The sequence below is a fragment of the Nannospalax galili genome, unplaced genomic scaffold (assembly GCF_000622305.1).
Source record: "Nannospalax galili isolate Female #2095 unplaced genomic scaffold, S.galili_v1.0 scaffold1314, whole genome shotgun sequence".
Lineage (NCBI taxonomy): Eukaryota > Metazoa > Chordata > Mammalia > Rodentia > Spalacidae > Nannospalax > Nannospalax galili.
The window spans coordinates 63,253-85,825 of NW_008333976.1; the positions used below are offsets into that span (position 1 = coordinate 63,253).

The 22,573-nt window shown below is 49.5% G+C and overlaps 4 protein-coding genes across 10 annotated transcripts in view; 1 reads left to right on the forward strand and 3 right to left on the reverse strand.

The window, feature by feature from the left end:
• Window positions 1–136, reverse strand: part of Mxra7 (matrix remodeling associated 7) — a 30,953-nt gene extending 30,817 nt beyond the window's left edge. Inside the window, exon 1 of the mRNA XM_008828928.2 lies at window positions 62–136. Within this exon, the coding sequence (XP_008827150.1) occupies window positions 62–136 (75 nt within the window). The remainder of the gene's footprint in view (window positions 1–61) is intronic.
• A 3,046-nt stretch (window positions 137–3,182) lies between these two features.
• Window positions 3,183–15,316, reverse strand: Jmjd6 (jumonji domain containing 6, arginine demethylase and lysine hydroxylase). Of its 3 annotated transcripts, none has more exons than XM_008828913.2 (7): window positions 14,956–15,316; window positions 14,220–14,608; window positions 12,146–12,432; window positions 11,305–11,440; window positions 9,918–10,056; window positions 7,629–7,756; window positions 3,183–6,489 (listed from the first exon to the last, which is right to left on the reverse strand). In XM_008828913.2, the coding sequence occupies exons 1-7, from the start codon at window positions 15,082–15,084 to the stop codon at window positions 6,453–6,455; spliced, it is 1,245 nt and encodes a 414-aa protein (XP_008827135.1). In that variant the 5' UTR covers window positions 15,085–15,316; the 3' UTR covers window positions 3,183–6,452. The 3 variants fall into 3 exon arrangements, 2 of the variants coding, with proteins under 2 accessions (XP_008827135.1, XP_029417379.1); XM_029561519.1 differs by lacking the exon at window positions 3,183–6,489 and adding an exon at window positions 10,746–10,834 and having other exon boundaries at window positions 7,625–7,756; window positions 11,343–11,440; window positions 14,956–15,233; XR_003848829.1 differs by lacking the exon at window positions 3,183–6,489 and adding an exon at window positions 10,746–10,839 and having other exon boundaries at window positions 14,956–15,233.
• Mettl23 (methyltransferase like 23) lies at window positions 14,530–21,404 on the forward strand. Of its 2 annotated transcripts, none has more exons than XM_029561521.1 (5): window positions 14,530–14,666; window positions 17,095–17,199; window positions 19,078–19,315; window positions 19,395–19,479; window positions 19,580–21,404. In XM_029561521.1, the coding sequence occupies exons 1-5, from the start codon at window positions 14,616–14,618 to the stop codon at window positions 19,740–19,742; spliced, it is 642 nt and encodes a 213-aa protein (XP_029417381.1). In that variant the 5' UTR covers window positions 14,530–14,615; the 3' UTR covers window positions 19,743–21,404. The 2 variants fall into 2 exon arrangements, with proteins under 2 accessions (XP_029417381.1, XP_008827138.2); XM_008828916.3 differs by lacking the exon at window positions 14,530–14,666 and adding an exon at window positions 15,344–15,679.
• Srsf2 (serine and arginine rich splicing factor 2) overlaps window positions 20,127–22,573 on the reverse strand; it is a 3,341-nt gene continuing 894 nt past the window's right edge. The window contains exons 2-4 of one of the 4 annotated variants that reach the window (XR_001872346.2): window positions 22,178–22,488; window positions 21,828–21,931; window positions 20,132–21,176 (exon numbers count right to left, since the gene is read on the reverse strand). Coding sequence is in view for 2 of the 4 variants with exons in the window: in XM_008828919.3 (XP_008827141.1) it covers window positions 22,185–22,488 (304 nt within the window). In the remaining 2 variants the exon portion in view is untranslated. Of the gene's footprint in view, window positions 21,932–22,177; window positions 22,489–22,573 lie in introns of all 4 variants that reach the window. The other 3 variants (XR_003848830.1, XM_008828919.3, XM_029561522.1) reach the window with 3 other exon arrangements.

Sequence of the window (22,573 nt, forward strand, 5' to 3'; positions counted from 1 at the left end):
GGCCAGCAGCCCGGCCGGGACGTCCATCGCGCTGGGCCACCGAGTGCCCTCCCGCCCGGACCCCGAGGGAGGCCGCCGCGCCCCGCGCCCCAGCCCCGCCCCGGGGTGGAGTCCCGCAGCCAGGCCACGCCCGCATCCCGCCTCCTCGCCTCTAGGGGTGGCCGGGAGATGGACTGCAGGCCTCAGGACAGAACGGACCTCAGGAGACCAGGAAAGCCAACTCCTCCCTGGCCCTTCGCTCTGGAGCTCGGGTTTGCTGGATGGATTCGTTCAGGTTGGCCTCATCTCAGCCCTGTGCATAAATTTACTTTAGGGATGCTGGGGCGCAGGTCTGTAATCCCAGATCCCAGCACACAGGAGGATCAGGAGTTCAAGGCTATCCTCAGCCACATAGCGAGTTCTGGGCTATATGAGACCCTGTCTGAAAAAAAAAGCCAGGCATGGTGCATGAGATTAAGTTCTTTAATCTCAGAACTTTGGAGGCTGAGCCAGCCATATCTCTGTGAGTTCCAGGCAAGCCTGGGCTACATAGTGAGACCCCCGTCTCAAAAAAACAGGGGCTGGAGAAATGGCTCAGTGGTGAAGAGCACCGGCTGCTCTTGCAGTGGACTTAGGTTCAGTTCGCAGCACCCACACGGTAGTTAACAACTCTAGATCCTGGTAATTCAATTTCCTCTTCTGGCCTCCCTGGGCACTGCACACACACGATGCACTTACGTGTAGGCAAAACTCTCATACATAAAAAACAAGCCACACAGACGACAAAAATGCCAATTTTGGAGTGTTTTGGATATACAGATGTCACTGGGGATGTGTGCAAGCCCAGAAAGGCTCAGGGAAACTGGAACACTAATTCCCTCAGAAGACCAGGAAGATCTGCCCTGAGGTGGATTACTGGCAGCTCCGGCCAACAGCTGCTTGGCATTCATGAATGGTCACTGAGGACCTCTCCTCTCAGAAGCAGGCCTTCCTCAGGACCTGTCTCCCATTCACAGCAGGTTCCTGGAGTCAACAGTGTTTCCCCCTCTATTCTTTGTGTTGTGGAGTATGTGCAGGATAAGTGGGTGGAATGAAGGAAAAGAAGGCTGTTTTTGTTTTTCCAGATCATTCCGAGGCTCAGCTGATTTACACTGTAAATATAGCCAATAACACATTTCCCTAACACTCCCAACCCACTGATTAATAAACACAGGGTAGGCATTTCTCAGAAACCATACCAAACACAAGGTCTAATGGTAAAAGGCACAGTTCCACCCGGGTTTTTTCAGTGGACACCTGTAATCCCAACTCTTAGAAGAGGCTAAATCAGTTTAAGGCCAGCCTGGGCTACACAATGAGTTGGAGTCCAGATTGGGCTACATGAGATCCTAGGTCAAAACAATTTAAAAAAGGGTAGGGGGCTGGGTGTGGTGGTGAGTTCAAGGCCAGCCTGGTCTACATAGTGAGTTCCTGTAGCTGGGGCTACAGGGAGACCCTGTCTCAAAAAAAGAAAAAAAAAAAAATGGGTAAAGGGTTCCCTGGCTAGTGATAGTGGTGCATCCAGCTATTTGGAAGACTGGATTACTTGAGTCCAATTCAGGGCTAGCCTAGGCAATCTCAGCTCACATAACAAAATCCTTTGGGATTCTAGCTCTGATGTATTTAATACCTCTCTTGGGGGCTGGAGAGGTGTGGTTAAGAGCACTGGCTGCTCTTGCAGAGGGCATGGATTTAGTTCTCAGCAATCACATCGTGGCTTTAGTTCTCAGCAATCACATCGTGGCTAACAACCATCTGTAACTCTGGTTCCAGGGGATCTAACGCCCCCTTCTGGTCTCCGCAGGCACTGCACGACATGGGTGCACTTACGAACATGCAGGCAATACACTCATACACATAGAATGACCTCTTGGGATACAAGACAAGATGCTAGCCCAGTGGTTCTTTGTTGCTGTCTTATGGTGCTAGGGAAGGGTACTTGCTTGCTACCAGGCATGCTAGGTAAGCACTCTACCAACCACTGAACTACATCCCATGGTCCAGAGCAACTCTCTTAACAGAAGACACAAGTGCCTTCACTGCTTCTTGTGAGTGCCAGTTATGATGGGGGGGGGGCAGCAACAGCAGGGGCAGCGTAATTCAACACGCCACTGGATTAAAATTTTTTTAATTTTTATTTTATGTATATGCATGTACTGCCTGCATGTAGGTAAGTGCACCCATGTCATGCAATGCCTGAGGTCAGAAGAGGCTGTTGGATTCCACCCCCCCCCAAAAAATATTTAAAATTTTATATGTCTGAGTGTTTTGCCTGCATGTTAAGTGCAGTATGTACATGCAGTGCCCAGGTAGACCAGAAGAGGGTTCAGATCCCTGGAACTGGAGCTACTGAAGGTTGTTAGCCGCCATGTGGGTGCTTGGAACCAAACCCAGGTCCTCTGCAAGAGCAGCCAGTGCTCTTAACTGCAGTCATCTCTCCAGCCCTCCACTGGGTTTTGATGGGAGCGGCTCCTCCCATCAAAGGTTTGAAGAAAAAGGCAGAAGGGTTTGTGGCCATTTCCTGGCTCCTGACCCTATAGAACACGCAGCTGAAGTGCACCAGCCTTACTTCAGTCTGGCAGACCCCAACACCCATCCCCATTCCTCACCTACATCCTCAGGTTTTGCTGTTTTTAACAAGAATGTCTCACTCCATAGCCCAGGCTGGCTTTGAACTTGTGATCATCCCAAATGCTGGGACTACAGATTTAAGCCACCATACCCTGCTCTCGCCCTATGTTTTAAAATGTGTTTTTAGGGATTGGAGATGACACTGTGGTTAAGAGTGAGCAGTTAACTGCTCTTCCAGAAGACTACAGTTTAGTCCCCAGGACCCATATCAGGTGGTTCACAAATGCCTATAACTCCAGCTCCAGGGGGTCCAACACCCTCTTCTGCCTCCATGAGTACCTGCACTCATGTGGCACACATTCACACAGACACAAACCCATTAATAAATAAGTACATAAATAGCTTAAAAAAAGGTATATTTTTAGCCGGTGTAATTCCAGTACTAGGGGCTGAGGCAGGAGGATCCCAAGCTGGAGACCAGTCAGTCTCCAGAAACACAAAACATAAAATACATCGTTAGTCCTATTCTGCTGAGTACATCCTGATGACTCTAACGTGAAAAAGAATGAAAAGACACAGGACAAACATCGCAAAAACCACAATTCCAAATCCACTTGCTTTATTCAAAATTATGAAGAAGTTTTATCCAAGAGTTAAAAAACACCAACCCAATGGCAGACCCACAGGCATTTTGTGACAGAGCTCACAGTGAGTGGGACGCAGGGCCCTAGACCTCTTGGTGTTCTGACAACTACAAGAGGCCGGGGTACTCAGGGCACAGCCTGGTTCTTCTGTGGCATCTAGCCACCATGGAGTCAGCAAGCTATGGTACATCCCTGCTAGGGAGATTCCTGGGGGCTGTGTGGTTCAAGTTCTTGAATTAACAATGAGACCAAGTTGAGAGCCACCAGGTGGGGACCCCACTTTCATGCTAGAAACATGTAGTAACAGCAATGTAACATCTTGACACATGGGTTAGGAAGGGGAGGGCGGGGCAGGTCAGGAGGAGCCAGACTCCGCCCTGAACTCTGGAAAAGCTACACAACACAAGCTAAGGAACCTACAGCTGCGTCCTCACACACCTAACTCCTACATCACACCTTTCCATTGGCTGTACTTTTCTGTTCCATCCTTCTCTTGTCTAAAGCTCGAAGCTCAAGGCCTGTAAGTGTAGAAAAAGCACTGGTACCAGTGACTGCCTCCAATTCTAAATGCAAGCCCCTTCAACTTCTAAAGACACCATATGCCAATTCACATTGCCAGGCTGTTCCTCATGTCCTTAGATCTAACAAACGTGTATCTGGGGAGGACTGCACTTATTTTTGGCTGTGGAAATGCACTTTCAAGTCTCCTACCTGAACAGTTTCCTTGTGAACAGCAGCAGCCACTGCCCACTGACCTTCATGCAGTCAAGGGCAGGCCTGTCCCTGATGGACACAGGTACTGGAGTTTTGCTCAATGCTTGAATTAATAGGGACAGGCAGCTGCACACACAGCAAATGTGAATCCTTCCCCTCTCTGTTGACACCATCCCCACTGCACCAGGTGAGAGGTAACAGGAACAGGGGTGGGCACCCTTAGTCCCACTGTACCAGGTGGGAGGGAACAGTAATGGGGTGGGCACCCTTAGCCCCAACCTCCCACCTTGACTGACCACCGGGCACCACTCTACACCTTGGCCACGGCCCCTCCCCTTGTCTCTGTCCTGCTGCCCCAATGGAGCGCTGCTGTGTCTGCAAGGACCTCTAGTAAGCAGGGACAGTGGTGCTGAACACCTGGCCTGGCTAGAATATACCATGCAGTTATCTGTGGGGTGGCAACAACGTGCAGTCTGCACTGTTCAGCTGCTTTCAGAAGAGACACTGGCCGGTGGGTGGCCAGGTCTCTTTCTTGACAGAGTTTAGCAACCTGGAGGTTCCTCTAGCAGGTGGGGGGGCCACCTGGCAAGGTGCCTCACCAGGCCCCTGGGTGGTAATGAGCGGTCTTCCTTGATTGCTTCTTGCTTTATTTCAATTTCTGAACTTGACTTTTTGTTGATTTGAAACAAGGTCTTATGCAGCCCAGGCTGGCCTTGGGCTCCTGATCCCCCTGCCTACACCTCCCAAATAATGGGATTACAGATCTGCATTTGCTTTTGAGACAAGGTCTTGCTCTGTTGTCCTGGCTAGTGTTGGAATCCTGAGTTCAAACGCTCCTCCCACCCTGGCTGTCAGTGTCTGGACTAATGGCACGCACCCCCTGCTCAGCTTGCTTCCCGTCTTAGTAATTCTTTTATGTTTATTTGCTTTATTTGTGCGGGGGCATTCATGCCAGGGTATGTGATCAGAGGACAGTTTTCGGTTCTCTTCTACCATGTGAGTTCTGAGGCTAGAACTCACGTCTTTAGGTTTGGCAACAAGCGCCTTGGCCCACTGAGCCACCCTCACGGCCCTGCTTCTGGTTTTAAACGGGTTGGGAGAGGAGCAGTTGGAAAGGGTGAGACATCCCAGTAACAATCCTGGGAAAGAGGCTTTCTGAAGACAGCAAGAGCCTCTAAAATGATAAAGCTGAGGGGCGTGGTGGCGCACGCCTTTAATCCCAGGCAGAGGCAGGCGGATCTCTGTAAGTTCAAGCCCAGCCTGGTCTACATAGTGAGTTCCAGGACAGCTGGGGCTACAGAAACTAAGATAAAGCCATCTGGATATCACTAGAGATTTTATATCCAGGGTTCGACTTGACCTACTGGACCAGGGGGAGCTGCTGCTAAAGGGAAGAACAGCCCCCAGTAGTGAGGGGTTCCGAATGCTGTCCTTGCAAAAAAGGAGGGCTTCTTCTGCCCAGCCAGCCACAGCTCAGTCGGGATTTCAAGCCAGTCTCCTTAGAGTAAGGGCACAGCCTGACAACAAACCTAACAGCTGGACCTTGAAGTCCCCTGGTCATCCCTGTCTTGGGGGTGTTCCAATGCATTCTCAGATGATCCCCAGACAGCAGTTAAGTGTGACTGGGGATAAGCCCCCTCTACTGATCGAAATTTCCGTGGATATAGGGACATATTAAGGCAAGCAGGTGAATCTGGAGGGCAAGAAAGGGACCTTCTGGTCAATCCCCAAACCCTACCAGAGCTGTTCAGAAGATCCCTCAGACCCTGGACATTCTCTCCTATATGTAACACAAGCCACCCTTAATGCTCAGGGACACTGGTCACAGCCATCCCCTTGACAAGGAAGAGACCCATCAGGTCCTGTCCTGTCCTATCTATAACTCAAGTTCCAAGATGCAAACACCAGGAACACCTCTACCAAGACCCCAGCATGTCACCTACTGCCCCCAAAGTACACTACCCCAAGACTTCACAGCCTTCCTGATTGTGCAGAATGAGGAGGAACCCTACGATGGTACCAAGAATAGGTGATGGCGCAGGGCAGCTGGCTCACTACCTGAATGCAGCTCTGAACCAGCAGTGAAGTCCAGGAAGCAGCTTCTTACACAGGGGTGGGTCACACAGATCAAAGCCACTCACCACTCTCAGCTTTGACACAGAGCAGTTCCTTACCAACAGCAGGGAGGTGACAAGCACAGCAAAATGCTGAAATGAACACACCCCTACAGCCTTGGGGTCGAGCAGCATGCGTATGAACGAGACAGCACAGAACCTTCTTACCCATCATCACATTAGTCTGAGTCACTGAGCTGGCTGAGCTTGTACACTTCTGGAGAATCTAGTCTCAAGGAGCAATAAGACCAGCATCTGACAGGAACTTTGGCCAGAGAGGGAAGATCCACAGTCAAAGACAGAAGAGAAGGTACGAGCAGAAGACGTGAGAACTGAGGTGGGTGCTGCCAACAGCTCACAAGGAGCCACCTCGGGGTGTCTCTTTACTTGCTCAGGGATGAGCCCGGCCTCCACAAGTGTCCCTAATCCTGCCAAGGAAAGCACAACTGCCTGTAATCAGCATGTAGATGGCACAGCTGGCCTAAAGCAAGACAGTAACATTAAAACCAGAACACCAGGGCTAGGCGTGGCCTGGTGGTACGTGTCTGTAATTCCTGCACTAAGGAGGCCCAGGCAAGAGGATAATGAGTTCAAGGCCAGCCTGGGCTACATAGTGAGAAACCATCTCAACTGTTCTCACAAATGGGCAAACCCCAGACCTCATGATACAACTTAAGGATAAAGGGGCACATCTAAGCATGGATGTGTAAAGGCAAGCAGGGGGGGGGACCGGACTTTCCCTGAAGAATTCTAGCCAGACCAGAGAGAATACAAAAAAGATGCAAGAAAGGACCAGAGTCCTGGGCATCTCATTATGCATCCCAGGGACCATTAACTGTCCAGAGATAAGGTGGCAGGACCATCACCTCAGCTGTCACACTTGACAGCCAAAGGCCTACAAACTCCGAATTTTACCACTTCCCCACAACCTGTCTTAACATTTCACCCGGCACAATGGAGGAGGTCCAGACCCCGGAACACACAGGCCGTACCCCACCCTTCACTGTGGGCCTGCCACTCTCTACACAGGGGCAAGTGTTGGCAGATGCTTTTTGGTTCTGAAATTTTATGTTGCTTAGATCTAATCTTGTTTTAATCTTGTTTAAAAAGAGAGAGAGAAAGACAAGTTTGAAGACACGATTAGGACAAGAGGCCTTGTTCAGTCCTCAGAGACCTGACAACTACCTAAGGTTTTCCCTCCCTGCTCTAACCACTTCCCAACAGAGCACACACCAGTGGAAACCCCTCCCACAATACATGCCCCACAGGAGAGGGCACAGAAGACTCTGGTATATCTGAAGGAAAAGTGTCCAAGATATAAAATGGGTTAATTTTTATTAAGTAGGTAAAGGGCTCCATTGGCACCATCCACATACCCTTGTTGAAAGAAATGAGCATAGAGAAAAGGCGACCGCAGCAAAGGTACCACCTCCCACCCTGCGTGCCCTTGTTCTCTGGTGTCAGCCCACCCTTTCTGCAGCAGGATCCGCTGGGCTGCCCTCCCCAGGCCCGGGTCCTGCCCACTGCCATAACTGCATTCTTACACACGGCTGCCACAAGAGGTCACCTGGAGGAGCTGCGCTCTTTGCTCACGCAGTCATCCTGAGAGGTGGTGTCCCCATTTCCCACCATGCTGCATGTCCTCCTCTTCTTCCTACGATGTGCTGTCCCATCACCTTCAGACCCAGACTCACACTGCACATAGGGAGGGAAAAAACAAGAATTCAGGGCTGAGGAGATGGTTTGGTGGGTAAAGGAAGGCTTTTGCCTCCAAGCACAATGACCTAAGTTCAGTCCCTGGGACTCACATGGTGGAAGGGGTAAACAACTCCCCATACACATGCTGTGGTAGATGCAAGCATGCACGTGCATGTGCACGTCCACAATAAACAAACGTAATGGAAACATTTTTAGGGGCTGGAGAGATATCTCAGCATTTAAGAACACTTCTGGTCTTCTGGAGATCTAAACTTGGTTCCCAGAACCCATAGCAAGTGGCTCATGACCATGTTCTATTCCAGCTCTGGGGATCCAATGTCCTCTTCTGGACTCTGAGGGCTCTCACACTCATGTGCACCTACCCCACAACAGACATCCTACTACACACAAAGGTAAAGCCAGCTGTGGTGGCACAGCCCTTTAATCCCAGCACTTGGGAGGCAAGTGGATCTCTGTGAGTTTGAGGCCAGCCTGGTCTACTCAGAGTTCCAAGCCAGTCAGGGTTATGTAGTGAGACCTTGTCTCAAAAAAAACAAGTAAGTGGCTAGACATGGTGGCACAGGCCTTTAATCCCAGGCAAAGGCAGGTGGATTTCTGTGAGTTCAAGAGTTCAAGGCCAGCTGGGGCTACAGGGAGACCCTGTCTCAAAAAGACCAAAAGTTAAATAAACAAGATAAAAGATGAATCTGGGGCTACAGAGATGGTTCGGTGGTTAAGAGCACTTGCAGCTCTCACAAAGGACCCAAGGCCAGTTCCCAGCACCCACCAAGTGGCTAATCATCACCCATAACTCCAGTTCCAGGGGGTGCAATACCCTCATTTGCCCTCCATAGGCACTGCATGGACACGGCGCATTTATTAACACTCATACACATAAAATAAAATTTTAATTTAAAAAAGTTAAAGTAAATCTTAGCCAGGCGTGGTGGCATGTGCCTTTAATCCTCGCATTCAGGAGGCAGAGGCAGGCGGATCTCTGTGAGTTCCGGACCAACCTGGTCTACATAGTGAGTTCCAGGTCAGCTGGGGCTATAGGGAGACCCTGCTGCAAAAAGACCAAAAAAGAAAAAGTTTAAAACCCTCAACAACAAATAACAAGAAAGAAAAAAAAAAAAACCCATCAAAGAATTTCACCCAGATGTAGCCCATCTTTTTCATTTTTTCTGTAGTACTTGGGACTAAACTCAGGGCTTTCCACAAGCTAGGCAAATAGTCTACCTTGAGCTACATCTGCAGCACCTTTTTATGTCTTTATTTTTTTATTTTTTTCAGTCTTTCTGAGACAGTGTCTCCCTGTAGCCCCAGCTGGCCTGGAACTTGCTATGAAGACCAGGCTGGGATTAAAGGTGTACCCTACCACACACAGCCCTTATGTCTTTACTTTTGAGACAGACTCTCACTAAGCTACCCATACTGGTCTCAGCATCCTCAGCAGTGAGGATAATAGGTGCATACCACCCTGGCCAGCTCTGCGTCCACTTCTTCATGACCCCAACCTTTGCCCTCAGAGGCAGGATGGATCCCTTTCTCCCAGAAGCAAAGCAGTGGAGGGCAGTTCCCAACACAGGCTAAACACCTGTCAGCTCCTCTGGTCGGTCCCAAGTACCTATAGGTTTCCCTCATGGAAGTATTGTGTCTGAAATCAAAGCCCACTGTAAGATAATTCATTCTGAAATTACAGTTCACCAACAGAGATGGGTGTGTCAAGTGAGGGATAGAGCTTCGAGTCTCCACCACACACAACCGAAGCCTACGTGGAAGACTGACACTGACAGCCAGCACTTCCGTCTGCTCAGAGCTTGTACCTCTCACCCGGAATTACTGTTGGCTAACAGGCCACTGGGCCTGCTGAGTTTCTGGGCTTGTATTTGACCACCAAGGAAACTTTCTCACAAGGGCTTTGGAACCGCGTCACTGCTGTGTGCTGGCTGTGCTCACAGACCACTTCACAAACTTCCAAACACCCCTGAACACCTCACCTCTGCAGTATTTAGTAGCTCACACTTGTGCAAAGCTGTAAAATGGGTGCCGTTCCCCACAAGGTGGGAAGGGTGATACCTGCAGCCCTTGGAGGTGAACATGGTTTCTGTTCTTCCCCTCCTGGACTAGTCTGCTGGGCAGGCAAGTTGGGCCTCACCTCTGAGTCTGAGTCAGATGAACTGGAGCTGGAGGAGCTGGAGGAGTCACTGGAGCTGTCAGAGGCGATGCCTGTGGACTCCTGGAGGTCAACGGCGTCAGCCAGGACTGCCAGCTCAGGGTGCTCCTGCTTCAAGATCCTGAAGGGCAAGAGGTGTCCTTCTCAGTGCTGTGACAGGTGGTGGCCACATCCCATCAAACTGGAGGCCCGCTTGGCTTACGGGCACCTGGAAATGCCTAGTACCTCGGCTGAATGGCTCCAGGACACACACCTGGGCTGGGAGCAAGCCACACCGGCTGCCCGTGGTTTTTGAAGGAGAACTACACTCTAGCTCCACATGCTTCACCACCACCTGCATGAGTGAGCCAGCCAGCCACACACTCTGGAGGCCATGTTGCCTGGTGGGGGGGATCCTTAGATTTAGGTGATTCCCTAGGTAGAAACAGCTCCTTTTCTCACTTTTCTCCCTGAATAGTTTTGACTTTTTAAACTTCTCACAGCACGGCCCTAGTGAAGGGAGGGGTCTGGTTAGATTCTATGTGAAAGAGCAGAAATAATTAGGCTTCTAAGAAATAAGATGTCACACAGGAGACCACCCAATCACTTGGAAGAGACACTGAGCTGACTCTAAGAACAGCAGCCCTCCCCAGCACAACCTAACCTGGCATCCACTGTGACCAGTGACAAAGGACCTGCTGTATGCCGAGGCCTATAGGGCAGAGTACGTGGGCCTCGCACGCCCAAGAGTCCAGGGGGATAGAGCCACCACCCTTGCTGGCCCCTCAGCAGGGAGGCAGAGCACTGTCCAAGCCAGAATCCCTCTCTTACCCCGAGAGCTGGTCCCTCCAGGTCAGGGTTGGGACACAGTGGCACGGGGTGGCTGGGGGTGGCTTGCACTGCCGCTGCCCGTGCTGTATCTGTTCTGTGGATAAACAGAGGAGCTAAGTCTCCAGGGCAGTTGCCTCATGAGAACTGAAGGTTGTAAGTTCAAATGAATGATGCTTCCGGGGTAAAAAGAACAAAGCCAAACCTCAACAAAGGCTTTTTTTCTAGTTATAGTTTTTAAAAACAACAAATAAATAAAAAAAAGAAAAAGGAAGAAAGAAAAAAAGGAAAAGAGAAAACAAAACAAGAGACAACCCCAACCATGAGCATGTTCTTCTGTGTGCCTTTGATCAGACATGCAGAGCCTCACCCTGCCACCTGGAGGCCGGCCGGCAAACACCCTGACCACTAGCCCTGACCTGGGCCCTCTCTGCTACCACAGGGTTAGGAGCCCTGGGTGGTCCCACACCTCTGAACTCAGCACTGTGGCGGAGGACTTGTCCTATTTCATCTCTTGGGTGCATCGGAACAAGGCGGAAGTAAGAAAAGAAAAGTCTCTCACCTATACCACTTCCTCGATAACTTTGGTCTCCCTCTTACCGTCTTGTGCCACACAACAGGGAAGTTGGTACTGCTGGCAAAGTTCTGGGTGATGGCAATGGTGGTGTCGAGATTGAGAACGACATGCCACCAGCCTCCTGAAATCCAACAAACAAATAATTCAACAGGGTTCAGCTCTCCATACTGTGCGATACCAACTCCAGAAACTGGGGGTTCCTATACATAAGGGACAGCTTAGAGACATATGACACAGAATGGCAAACGCTGCTCCTGGCCAGGGGACTGCAGACAACCCTTCCCTTTCCCACTGTTTGCAGCTGCTTTCCTGCTAAATGGCACAGCTAAGCCACTGTGGTCTGCCTCAAGTGTATTGACCTCTGGTAAGCCAAAACTGTGACCCAAACTGTAAAGACAGAAAGTTCTAGGAGGAGGATGACACCCCACCCTATCCCCCAGGCCTTAAATACTCTCTGTAAACTTCATCCATCGAAGTGTGGTTCTGGCTGGCATTTCCTGATTCAACCCAGTCAGTGCTACACTCTAGCAAGACACACAGAAACAGGCAGAAACTGGTGTACTACTCAGAGACACAAGGCTCTCCTCTGTGCAGAGACACTCCCTCGCACTTGAGATTCAGCACCTCCTACCAGTTCAGCAAGCATAAATGTACCGGACAAGGACCAAGGGACTTTCTGGTCTCCTATGATTCTACTCCAAAGTGATAGCCTAATTCAGTGCCGGAATGTACCCAGGACTGGGGAGGCTGCTCGTGTGTGAGTGCTCGCCTGGCATGCTTGGCCAGTACTAGGAGCTGGGAAAAGTACTTTCTAGCTCATCTATACCTGGTACAAAGACAGTCTCTCCTGGTTTTTGTAAGATTTCCAGGGGTTTGAATTCAGGTGGCCAGGTAGGAAGTTGTGTCCGGGGATAAATAACATTAAACCAGGTAATCGCTTCATCCTGCTGGTTCCCTCCTTCTTCTCGGGTCACCTTGATGAGCTCTCGGGGAGTGCTTGTTGGGAAGAGGCACCAACGCTTGTGGCCCTGAACTAAGGCATTCCAGGCACTGGTTCCCAGAGGGTCAATGTGAATCCCAGTTCCAGAACGTGGCGGCCCCATCACAAACCACCTATGGAATGGAGACACCAAGACATGAAGGGTAATTTAACACATGCACAATACAAACAGGAACGTCTCTATTATGGAGCACCACACACTATATGTTCTCTCTTACTTCAGACTACAGATTCTGCACAGAAGCATTCAGCAAACTGTACACGGAAAAATCCCAAAAGAAAAACTACTGATCTGAGTTACTGCTGGACATTGTTGTTTTGAATTTTGTTTACTTATTTTTTATTTATGAGTGTTTAACCTGCACAAATATAAATGCATATTTGTGCACTACTTGAGGTGGCCAGAAGAGGGCGTTAGATCCCCTGAAACTGGAATTAAAGGTGGTTGTCCACCACCCAATGTGGGTGCTGGGAATAGAACCCAGGACTTCTGCACAAGCAGCAAGTGCCCTTAACCACTGAGCCATCTCTCCAGCCCCCTGTTTTGTTTTGAACATAGGATGTCAAAGATGGGAGTGGAGGCATAATCCTGTAATCTCAATACTTGGCAGGTAGAAGCAGAAGGATCAAGAGTTCAAGAGCAGGCTAGGGGCTGGAGAGATGGCTCAGTGGTTAAGAGCATTAGCTGCTCTTGCAGAGGACCCAGGTTCAATTCCCAGCACCCACATGGCTGCTAATCGTCTGTAACTCCAGTTCCAAGGGAATCAATCCAATGCTCTCTTCTGACTCTGCAGACATGACACGGATGTACTTACATGCAGTCAATACACTCATACACACTGGAAAAAAAAAAAAAACAAACAAACAGCCTGGACTCCATGAAACCATGAAACCCAATCTCAAAACTTAACAAAAAGGTCCTCACAGGCTGGCTTGAGCTCACTCAGGAAGATACCTTCCTGCATCCCAAAGTGCCGGGCTGAATCTTAAGTTTTTGGAGGCAGTGGGATGGAGTTCAAACAGGGTCCTACTATGTAGTACTGGTTGGCCTGGAACTTGCTATGTAGACCAGTCTCATACTGCCTCTGCCTCCAGCGTGCTGGGATTAAAGGTGAGTATCACCACACCAGGTTGAGTCTTAACAAGTAAACCTTGGTTTATAGGACCAGACAGATAGCTCAGCAAGTAGAGGTGCTTGCAGCCACGCCTGAGGACCTGCATTCCATCTTCAGAACTCACATGGTGTAAGGAGAGAACCGACACCGAGTCCTCTGACTTCAACATGCTTTCTGAGGTGCATGCACATCCCTACCACACACAAAATAAATAAAATGTAGCCAGGTGTGGTGGTGCACGCCTTTAATCCCAGCACCTCAGAGGCAGAGGCAGGCAGATCTCTGTGAGTTCAAGGCCAGTCTGGTCTCCGTTGCAAGTTCCAGGCCAGCTGGGGCTACAAGGAGACCCTGTCTCAAAAAGACAAAAAAATAAAACAAAAGGAAAAAACTAAGTAAATAAATAAGCAAGAAGCCAGGCGTGGAAGCACACGCCTTTAATCCCAGCACTCAGGAGGCAGAGGCAGGAAGCTCTCTGTGAGATTTGATACCAGCCTGGTCTACATAGTGAGTTTGGGGATAGGTGGGGCTATAGGGAAACCCTGTGTCAAAAAACAAAAATAAAACATAAACTAAATAAAAACAAAACCTTGTTTATAAATCAGTGATTCAACTTCAGTTTCACACTTAAAACCCCTGGGGAGTTTCAGGAATCCAGATGTCCCCATGGACCCCCAGCCCAAGTGACTGTCTTCCACAAGTTAGAACAGGGTGAGAGGAAGACCTACAAGACTGGGCTAACCAATGCTGTCACACAGTTCTAGGCACTCAGCTGCGGATTACTTTACCTATAAGGCGGCCTGCGCTTCTCCCCTGCGTACTGGAAAAGATCATCGGTGAAAAACTTGGGCACCTTGTAGTCCTCCAAAAGTTTCCTTCTCTTGGGGTGTTCACCGTAACTGCTGTCAAAGATGTAAAGGGGACTGTCGTCCCGAGTGCTCTCCATGTACTCGATGTAGTACTTCATCTTCATCTTCACCGAGTAGCCATCGTTGTCCTCCCCACACTTGAACTTCTGATTCCGGTATTTCCTTTTGAGGCGCTCCAGAGTCCATTTCTCCTGCGCAGACCAGCCCTCTTGTGCATTCAGCAGTACCACGGGCTTGTAAGGCCTTTCATACCGCTCCACAAATTCTTCCACCGACAGCTGTAAGGCATCGGCCCGCTCCACGTTATCCTAAGGGATGGAGAAAAAGACCAGGCCCGTTAAAGCGCAGGAATACCTCCAGGGGCCGGTAAGGGGGTCCCACGGGGTCCATTAGCAATGACCCACATTAGCAATGAACCACCCTAGGGGTGTGGGTAAGGCCCACGTGCAACGGAGCACGTCGCCATCCGGAGGATAGGGAGGGAGGGGTTCGCCTTGACAGCCTGGCCCCGGGAACCCCCCGCATCTACCCCGTAAAGGACACGGGGTTGCGGACACCTCGGGTGGGCAGCCGCGGATGGGAGGTGTCGGAGGTTCCCTGCCCAGGAAGCCGCACCGCGGCCCGCAGATGCCGCCCGGTCCCGCGGCCCGCTCACCGGCACCGCCGCGGGGCTCAGCGGGAAGCTCTCGTAGTAGTTGTGCCGGGTCCAGTCGAGCGAATCCTTGAGTTCCGGCCGCGCGCTCCGCTTGGCCTCGCGGATGCGCTTCTTGCTCTTGTGGTTCATCCTGCGGGGGTCACCGGCTGGTTCCGCGACGACCTCGACGCCGCTCGCTTCCGGCCACCACCAAGGCGCCCTCTCCGACTAGCCCTTCGCTCCGGCCCGCGGCCTTCAAAGTCGCCTTCCAGAAAATTCACGCCCCAGCTACCTCTTGCGCTTCGGGTTGGGCAAACGGCGGCCGTCCTCCCCGCCCCGTCTCATTTCGCGGTCCTCCATTGGCCTCCGCCACTGGCGGGATCCGCCCTCACTAGCGATCGCTGGGAGCCATGTTGGGAAGGTCGCGTACCCGCTCCCCGCCCCTCCCCGCTGCGGGCCGACGCACCACTTCCGGCTGCGCGTCGCCTCCCCTCCGTCCGCTTCCGGCCAGGTCCCGTCTTCGCCGGCTTTTTTGTGCTCTATGTTGAGAGAGGTCAACTCGGTGCCGCTGAGCAAAACAACCACGTGGCACTGCCCCCCCCCCCCCCCCCCCCCCCCGGCGGACGGGTCCACCGACTCCGCTCCGGACGAGCATGGCCTCATGGCCAGCGCCCAACGCTTTCGGTTCCGTGGGAAACCAGGCCCCCAAGGCGACCCGGCAGTGCTCGAGGTCCGCGTCCCTCAGGTGCGTGCGGCGGCACCCAGAGGGAAACACGTTCCTTTTTTGGAGACGTGCAAAGGATGAGGGACCCCTCAGTTCCCCCGCTTCCTGCTTTAGGTAGAACAACGGGTTTGGTGTGTATACCAGGCTGGCCTCAGACCAGGGTCCACTCTGCTTTTGCCGCGTGTCATCACGCTTGGCCTTGCCCTGTGGAGAGGGTGTTTGCCATTGAGGAAGTTGTATGACATCACACAGCTAGAACCTGGCCTGCAGTTTGCTGTGGAGACTAGGTTGCCCTTTAACTTCCAAAACTACTCTGACCTCTTCCTCCTGTGTGCTGGGATTACAGGTAGAGAACCATACCCTGCCATGGTTCTAGTTCTTTCCAAAGGCTTTCTCTGGGTTCTTCGTTTCAGGATTCAGCTCCATACACACCTCTTGGAGGAAGTCTCCCTAGGACTGCACTGCTTCTCCTGAGCATCCAAGTTATGCTTGAGCGTCTAGAGCTGGGGATGAGGCTCAGTTGGTAGAGTGCTTGTCTAGCATCTGTGAAGGTCTGGGTTCCATCCCTAGCACCCATAAAACTTGACTGTGGTGGCTCAATCCTAGCACTTGGCAGGTAGAGACAAGGAGGATCAGAAGCTCAAGGTCATCCTAGGCTACACAGTGAGACCAACCAGGGTTACATGAGATGCTGTCTCTAAGATAAAAGGGTGAGATAGCTCAGCAGGTAAAGGGCCTTGCCTCCACACTGGACAACCTGAGTTCTATAACGGAATTCCACATGGTGGAAGGAGAACTTGACTCACAAGTTGTCCTCTGACTTCCACACCCACAGATGCACCATGGTGTGCATGTACCTCCTTCCTCCAACAACAAAAATAAATGTAAAAATTAAGTTTTCAAAAGTAGCCATATGTGGGGCCGGAGCAATGGTTCATCAGCACTGACTGCTCTTGCAGAGTACCGAGTTTGATTCCCAGCACCCACATGGAGGCTAACCACCATCTACTGGAGTTAAGAGTCCCATTTTTGGTTTAAATATTTATGGAGGGGCTGTGGATATAGTTCAGTTGGTAGAGTACTTACCCAGCATACACAGCCCTGGATTCAATCCAGGCATGGTGGCACACACCTGTAGTCCCAGCACTCAGATGGAAGAAGAAATAAGTTTGAGGCAAGCCTGGGCTACATGAGACTGTCTCAAAAGAGTTTTTTTGAATGCTCAAGGAAAAGATGTGAATGACTGCTGAGGCAGGTTTGGGGCCAGCCTGGGCTACACAGGAAGAACTTACAGTATACTTGTTTCCTCACAGGTGTGGACTAGAAAACAGGACTGTCCTTGTAATAGGTGTCAGTCCATGCCTGACACCCAGTTCTGGATACATACCAGTATTCGAATTCCAAAAGGGTATTTTACACAAGAATATTCTTTTCAGGTCCTGCATGTCCAGTATGGAATGTATGTTTGGCCCTGTGCGGTAGTCCTGGCCCAGTACCTGTGGTTCCACAGAAGATCTCTGCGAGGCAAAGCTGTCTTAGAGGTACAAGGCCCCTGAAGTTTCCAGAATGCTGGGTTATAGTCACGTTTGACTTCGTGCTAGTGATTAGCCTTTGTTATTTTTAAAGTGGGTAGTTTGGCCAGCTTGAAAGTTCCAAGCTAAGAAATTTTTCCATTAAAAAAAACTTTACCTGCTTGAGTTTATGTGCACATGGGCAGTTCTGACCTCCTGAAACTGGAATCACAGGCATATTAAAAGTGTTTTTTATAATTATTTTTATGCACGTATTTCCTACGTGTGTGTGGTGCAGTGCCTGCAGAGGTCAGAAGAGGGCATGGGATCCCCTGGAACTGGAGTCATGGATAGCTAGCCACCACTTGGGTGCTGCAAACTGAACCTGGGCCCTCTGCCAGGGCAGCCAATGCTTTTAGACACTGAGCTCTCCAGCAGTGATGAGGAACAGGGAGACTCAATGGGTAAATTACTCACTGTACAAGCAAGAAGACCCAAGTATGGATCCCCAGCACCCACATAAAAGGGGTGTAGAGGGGAGTGTGGAGATAAGTGGATACCTAGAGCTCACAGCTGACCAAACCAGTGAGCTCCAGGTTCAGTCTAGAGTTCCTAGCTCAAAAGACAAGGTGGGAGGGTTGAATAGTGCCTGCCTAGCGTGCAGGGTGTCCTGGTCTGATCCCAGCACTGCATAAAGCCTGGCATGATGGTCGGAAGTGGAGACAACAGCTTCGTGTGGTGGCTGTGAACTTTAGCCAGCACTCGGAGCAGATCTGTTAACTCTGATGCCAGCCTGGGATATACAATGACCTCTGGCCTCCAAAGGTACTGGACATGAGACCCCCAAGTGGCACAGTCTAAAACAGGTTTTTGTCCTTGGGGACGGTAGGGTTGGTGTTCATGAATCTGAATGCATAGTCCTAGCTTGCCTGGAATGCAGACCAGGTTGACCTTCACCTTTGCAGTGGTCATCCCCCTTTGCCTCTGCTGGGTCTGAATGCCTTTTCTAGCTTGATACTGTTTAAACTATCAAATGTCAGTATTTTACATTATAAAATGTAACACTAAATGAACTTTGATTTTAAAAAATCAAATTAGCTTCAGTTCTTATTTACAAGTATAGACTTGTATGCTGAGCTCAAACTCAATAGTTGAGCCACTGTAGCCTGGCCCATGGGGCCCACTTAATTTTGTCAGCCAGGTGCAGTAAAATTGTAGTTAATTAAAAAGTTGGGATGTTGAGAAGTCTCTATGGCCATGCTCAACTGGAAAATGGGAACCTTTACCTCTAGAACCTTATCCTGTTTCCAAGTGTTTTCCCCTTTTTTTTTTTTTGACAGAAAACAAGTGGACAAAGTTTACTATCTCAACACAGTAGCAAGATAACATGTATACATTAAGACTCAGAGTTGTTCTTCTCCATGGAAATCTTTAATAAAAAGTGGAAGAGAAACCAGAGTTATGTATTTTCTTTTTTTATAAGGCACAGCTAGAAATTCCCTTAATTTGTGATAGATGCCTGTCATCTGTTTGAAGCCAGCTGGGCTACACATAGCAAGACCACTTAAAACAACAGCAAATCCCTCCAATTTTAAATGTAATTAACGGTCAGTGAACCACAGCTGCCTGTTGCTTGCCACTTAGCTGTCCCCAGTGCTGTAAACAACTTTAGACACCGCCTTACTACTGGTTCATACTCCCAGGACTGAGCTGTGGCAAACATCCACTAACTGGGATGCTAATACAGAAGCAACGCCCTTTAATATCATTGTGTATCCCCAGCTTGTCAACGCCACCGTAACTTTTGCCATTGTGAACTCTTTGGCCCAAGTTTGATCATCACATACATTTTGGACTGTGTTAAAATGCTAAAATTTCAGACTATTTAGAAATGCTGTCCTCTTTCAGATTGGAGCTGGAGTGAGCCTTCCAGGGATCTTGGCTGCCAAATGTGGTGCTCAAGTCACACTGTCTGACAGCTCAGAGCTCCCTCACTGTCTAGATATCTGCTGGCAGAGCTGTCAGATGAACCACCTGCCCCACGTGCGGGTAGTAGGGCTGACGTGGGGCCACATATCTCAAGATCTCCTTTCCTTACCAGCACAAGATATCATTCTTGCATCTGACGTGTTCTTTGAACCAGAAGGTAAACACATGCTCTCTAATGACCTTGGCTTGAGATGCCCACTATGAAATGTCCATTTAAAGTTTTTTTTTTTTTCCAGACTTTGAGAACATTCTAGCAACAGTGTACTTTCTGATGCAGAGGAACCCCAAAGCTCAGTTGTGGTCTACATACCAGGTTAGAAGGTGGGTATGGATAATTTTGGCTGCTCTTCATTCACTAGCTTTCAATTAAATGTCTCAGGAAAACAAAAGGCATCAACCCTAAAAACTTATTTCTTTTAAGCGCTGACTGGTCACTCGAAGGTCTGCTCTACAAGTGGAATATGAAGTGTGTCCATATTCCTCTCATGTCTTTTGAAGCAGACAAGGAAGACATAGCTGAGTCTGCCCTTCCTGGACGACACGCTGTTGAGATGCTGGTCATCTCTGCAGAGGAGACTCACTGAATCTTACCTACAAGGGACAGTGCAACATGGCATTAGGATTGTTCATCACTTCTTGATCCAAAGCTGTGGGCCTAAAGATGGTACCAGCTGGCCATAAAACTGTGATGTCACCAACAGCAGTGTAACTACCCAAAATAAAAACATCTAGAGAAAAGACTGGGATTCCCCACCATTAAAATTAGGATTTAAAACCTTAAGAAAGCGCTGCTCAGTGTGTTCAGCTCTTCAGATTGGCACGCCCCTTATTTAGTGTGGGAAAGGCAGGCGTTCAACTTTTACCTTTATCCCCCAAGGCCAGTCCAGTAACTGCATAGGTCTTTCATAGTAATTGCATAGGTATTTCAAGTAAAATTTTTGGAAAAAAGACCGAGACACATTCTCCAAAAAGCTAACACCAAGAAAACATTTTAATTAAACTACAGAAACAATGGTTATAGTACAGAATATTCATAAGCAAAAAGATACACCATGTTTTTAAGTACTTACAAAGTTACAAACCATTTGCTTCCTTAACATTTTCCATATTTTAAGTTCATACATGAGGATGACCAGATTTACCATTTTTGGGTGGTAAAGGGGGGAAAATGTATTTATCATCAGCTAGATGTGCTCACTGTATGCTCCGTTATTTATATGCAAGGCCCGGGTGACTGGAAGTGCAGTTGTCAGGCATGTTAATAAACTGGACAGCCATTTGTTTCTGCACGACAAGGCATCTTTACACAGGAGCAATCAGGAGAAAACAGGAAACAGCCAAGCACTCTGCACTGCAACACGCCACCTTAACAGCTAACCAGCATTACTCAACTGCTACACAACTGCGCCTAGTGCACAAAAATACATAAGAGAAGAGATTAGAATTGTGTTTGGTAAACAATCCTTTAAAAAAAAAAAAAAAAAAAGTCTTTTCACCTGAAAAGTCTTTATACAAATTTGGGTTCAGATTACCATTTAGATCTGAAGGTAAATAACATATAAACAAATTTACACCAACTTTTGTAGGTTTTTAATTTTAAGGAATGAAGGCAATGTTGAGTCAATCTGTGGACAGCTTTAGGCTGTGTAATGGCTGCATGTTTCCTTATTAAGTCAGGAGGCCACAAATTAGGTTAACAATCTGTTTAATTTCAAACAAAAAAAGTCAGCACTATGTAAACAAAAATGAAATTTTACCTCAAATATCCAATCCAATAATGAAATCTGAAGTCGCTCACCTCACTAAATTACAAGAAATTTGAATAACAGCAACAAAATGGCACATAAAATGAAGTTTGCCACCTGAGGCAGATTAAACATGTAAAAAGTTAGACAAATGTTACAAAATAACCTTTTCAATAGCCAGTTGCTTGTTCCAAGGACTCTTCCATGGACTGATGGACTGAGCATGTGGTCCTTTTTCCCCAAAGTCCTCTGTTATGCTGCTTGTCGATCCATCTAGGTTGGAAAAGAGAAGGGCTCAGTTTACCTTCCATCACATTAAGTTACCAAAGGGCACATGGTTTCAGATTCAGGCATGTACTTACTAAGGCTCTGGTGAAACAAGTAGGTTACAGAAAGGTTCCACCCAGCCGTTGTCATTTTTTAAAGGCCCAACTGGGAAGTTTCCAGAGGCTACTACCATCGATCAGCACTTACAAGTTTGAATTTGAATTCTTGGCCAAATAACCAAGGCAAAAAAAGACAAGGGAGGAAAAAGAAAAAACAAAAAGAAAAAAAAAACAAAAAACGGGGAGGGGAAGGGGCGGGGCTGTTTCAAACAAAAACTCGCTATCAGAAAACTAGTCTATGCTTTAAGATGCTTTCAAAAGAGACACCTGGCAGTTGAGAACGTTTTTTTCAGCTACTCAGGGCCCTTTCCTTTGAAAAAAAAAATAGCACCAAACAATTTGAGTTAAAGACACACTATCCTTTCCCCACCCAGCGTAATACCTGTGTGAACTTTCTTTTGGGGTTCCAAAGTCCATTGCTGCTTAACTGCAATTCGTTTGCCACATCCACTAGTGCAAGAAGCCCGGCCAGCACAACAATAGTTGCACCGATCGCTCCTCTACGAGGATAGTGCATCTTTAACGTTTAAAGACAAACCTGCTCCAATACACGCCCACAGAAACTGGTCCCTGGAGGATCAGCCAAATCAGTTAAAATCTGCAATACTGGCCAATATTCTTTTAGCAAACAGGAGACCGCAGCTTTAAAGGGGAAAATGCAGACGTTGGGTAAATACAGCAAGAAATAGTCATTTCATTAATAGGTCTCAAACAGCATGAAACAGCCACCATCACTAAGCGCCACACTCATCCTCCGCAGACCCCTCTTCGCCGCTCCCGAAGCCAGACTTGGGGCGGTCCTCTCCACACCGGGAGCCGCGCTGCGCGGCTCCGGACACCTGCTCCACGCCCCACGCGTGCGCTGCGCGCCGCCCGCGCGGACATTACCATGCTCTTAGGACGACACGGCTCCTTCCTCTTCCGGAGACTTCGGGGGGCTCTTGGAGCGCGACCTGGACTTGGACTCCCTCTTCGACACGGGGGGCGGACTCCGGGACCTCGACCTGGACCGGGAACGCGAGCGGGACCGGGACACCGACGAGGACTTGGACTTGGACCTGCGCGCCGATCGGGACTTGGAGGTGGAGCGCGAGCGCGAGCGGGTGCGGGACCGCGACTTGGAGCGGCTGTAGCGGGATCGGCTGCGGGAGCGGGAGCGGCTTCGGGACCGGGAACGGCTGCGGCGCCGGCGCCGGGGACTGCGGGAGGAAAGGACGGCCCAGTGAGCGCCAGGCCCGGCCCCGCCCGCCCACGCGCTCCGCCCGCCGCGCCGCCATTATCTCG